The following is a 2,977-nucleotide window of genomic DNA, read 5'->3' as shown; positions in this document are numbered from 1 at the left end:
GTTCGATCCCGAATCAGCTGCAACTCTTCTTCAATCCGTCGTTCGTGGACATCAGATGCGGCAGAAGCATCAGGAGCAACAGGGCCAAACGCAGCACGAGATGGCCACCCTGTTGCAGGTAAGTGACGTTAGTACCGGTACCCTGCACTCCCATTCTCTTTCTGTCTCTGTGACCCTGAACTAATCAAGCCATCAAAACACTTTGCAGTCACACGCCCGGGGCTATCTGGTCCGTAAGCATCGCTCGCGCCAGCGTGACACTGTCGCGTCACTGCCAGCACCGGATCAGGCCTCGAGAGCTTCTTCGTGCCAGTAAGGGCCCGTGCGATGACGCTGACGACGATGATGACGACGTGATGCGATGCTCATTCCCGGAAACCATTCCAAGATGTACTTTCTCACGATCTTCGTCCCTTCTCGGTTTGCGCCGCGATTCCCTTTTCCCCATTCTAGGTGACTTCTGTGTACACCTCGTAAAACTTCTCCGGCCGTATGACACGGTTCGGTCTGTTTCTTCTAAATTTCATTAATTAAAATACACTCCAGCCAGCCAGCCGGCCGGCCAGCTAGCCGGGCCTAGCTCGGTCATACCCTCGGCAGAACTACCGCGTACCGCAAGATCGTTCCAATTTGATGATCATTGCCGAGACGGAAAAGAGATGCTACGAGATGCTGTGGCCTGGCTGCCTTCTTCAGCTTCTTCTTCTTCTTCAGCTTCTTCTTCTTCTCCAACATGCCAGCCAGTGTACCGGCCAGCCTGGGTTTATGACATTCCGTGTGAGTTTATTTCCATTTTCATAAGCATCACTATCACCGCGAAGTGGTCTAAATGGTGGTCGGTTTATGGCGCGCGGAACCACCTTTCCCGCGCCTCTCCGTACACTCCGGGGCCGGGAGGTAGAAGGGGCCAGATCGGTGGGCCGGCTCACCGGCGCAAAACCTGCGCAGAAAGAACGGTGCGGTTCCCCCCATAAACCAGTGGCCATGCACTGCTCGGAACATAAATAATTTAATTATCCCATGGGAACCCTTTACGTGGGCAAGGGTTTGGCCCGGGCCCCCGCGGGGGGCAGGGGGGAGGGAGTGGAACGTTATGGTCCGGTCTGGGAACACGCGATAAAAGCGATTTCGTACATGGCCGTGTTCACGCGGAGCCACGGATGACACGAAGTGTAGCTGTACATTCCGCTCCAGCACAACACAACCACGCCAGAGCACTACATGTGAGCCTTGATGTTGGCGCTGTACCCCAAACGGTTCTGCCTTTTTGAAGGCGCATTCTTTCTGGGACCACAGTTTGCGCTTTGCCGGAATTGAATCGTTCACGGACGGACGGAGTGTTTGGGGAAGTGAACTTTGGAGAGCAGGAAGAAGAAGCAAAAGAGAGCGATAGGGTCGAGCGAGGATCTTGGGAGTTCTCAACAATAGACCACCAACGTGCATATGCCCTCTAACCCCTTCGCCTCACCAAAAGCGTTCAAGTGAGGTTAGTGGCGCATAAAAGTGCCTCTCGGTAACTGCCCCCCCCCCCCCCTGACGTCGCACCTTGCGCAAGGTGTTGGCCCCAAGATGTGCGCGGCACAGATTATGTGCGTCTAAAGTAGCCATCATCGCGGGATCACAGTGTCAGGTCGTTGGGTTAACCGTGCCCCGTGCGATTCCACGCGGTGTGTGGTCGATTCCTGGTCGTTGTTTTCTGTACTTCTACTCGCATCATCGGAATAACAGAAGGACATAACGTATGCATTAAAAAAAGAGACAAAATTTGAATGACGATAACAAATAAACTATGACCGATAATTGAGTTCTGTAAATTACATGTGGAAAGGGAGTTTATCAGTTTATCAGCAAAAAAGCATTCTACGCCATTCCGAGTAGGATTCTGGAAGTTAGACGGTAATTTCGGCATGGCAGTCAAAAACATATTTGTGCACATGTTTTTCAACTATTTCTGTGTCTTTTCATTTAATTCCTCCTCCGTTTTTCTAATAAAATTGTTAAAATAGATCCTACGTTTAAAGTTAGCCCAGAAATGTTCGATGGGCAGCAGCTGGGGGACGTTGAGCGGGTTCGCAATCTTTGGTATCACATTGGTACTCAGCCGCTTCATTTCGTCTAATGATCGCTTCGCGTATCGTTTCTGGTCAGACTCCCCGATCTTTGTACTATTAGTGTTCCTTGATGATTGACGCAACCTTCTACAGTCACTTTGCATAATAAATTTTCCCGATCACGACCAGTTTGGAGTTAAAGAAGGGCAGCTGATTGTTAGCCACAGCAGAACCTTGTTGAGGAACTTGGTGTGTGAGTGAATTTCACTTTAGAGCTCACTTTCTTCGTGCGGGAAGTAAAATATGAAGTGCCTTTTAATAATTTTTCATCTAGAATGAGATATGTATCGCGTTCATTCACCACCGCCACGTCGCGATGCGCCAAAAAAATTAACTTGACGATCGTGGTCAACCGCTGTCGCTGTGACATTAATTGCTGCTCTGAGATTAGTGGCCGGGATATTCGCTTTCTGACATGTTTGGCTATGTACTCCAGATACTTCTTAACTATTTGGGCCGTTGCACCGATCTCACGGCCAATCGCACGCAGCGATGTAACCACTTTTTCCTCGGTCTCGGTCATCAGCATCCTTTGGAGGTTTTGGTCGGTCAGAGTCGTCGGCCGTGCCGAACTATGCCTTCTCGTGATGCTATTATTGTTGGGCAATAGTGCCAAGATCTTGTAGATACTGAAACGGTCATATCCGACACTCACAAAGTGTCACACGATAATCTTTTTGGTCGCGTCAGGATACCGTTTTTGAAATGCGCAAACCTTGGAACGAAGTTGCTTCGCTTTTTTCGCCATCACGATTAGAGTTCGACTGATAGAGCTTTCAAATTTTGTCTGATGACTCATGAATAACTACTATTGATGCTGCATTTTTAGTTACTGTTGTGCGATTGACGGTTTGCCCATGAAAAAT

At 49.4% G+C, this 2,977-nt stretch overlaps 1 protein-coding gene across 1 annotated transcript in view; it reads left to right on the top strand.

Annotated features, from left to right (window-relative positions):
• Window positions 1-333, top strand: part of LOC126573497 (abnormal spindle-like microcephaly-associated protein homolog) — a 1,361-nt gene extending 1,028 nt beyond the window's left edge. The window contains exons 1-2 of the mRNA XM_050233663.1: window positions 1-118; window positions 209-333. The exon at window positions 1-118 is cut by the window's left edge and continues 1,028 nt beyond it. Coding sequence (XP_050089620.1) covers window positions 1-118; window positions 209-316 — 226 coding nt within the window. The 3' untranslated portion in view covers window positions 317-333. The remainder of the gene's footprint in view (window positions 119-208) is intronic.
• Window positions 334-2,977: the final 2,644 nt, after the last annotated feature.

Source organism: Anopheles aquasalis, chromosome 2, assembly GCF_943734665.1.
Source record: "Anopheles aquasalis chromosome 2, idAnoAquaMG_Q_19, whole genome shotgun sequence".
Lineage (NCBI taxonomy): Eukaryota > Metazoa > Arthropoda > Insecta > Diptera > Culicidae > Anopheles > Anopheles aquasalis.
This window is presented reverse-complemented; position numbering and strand designations above follow the sequence as displayed.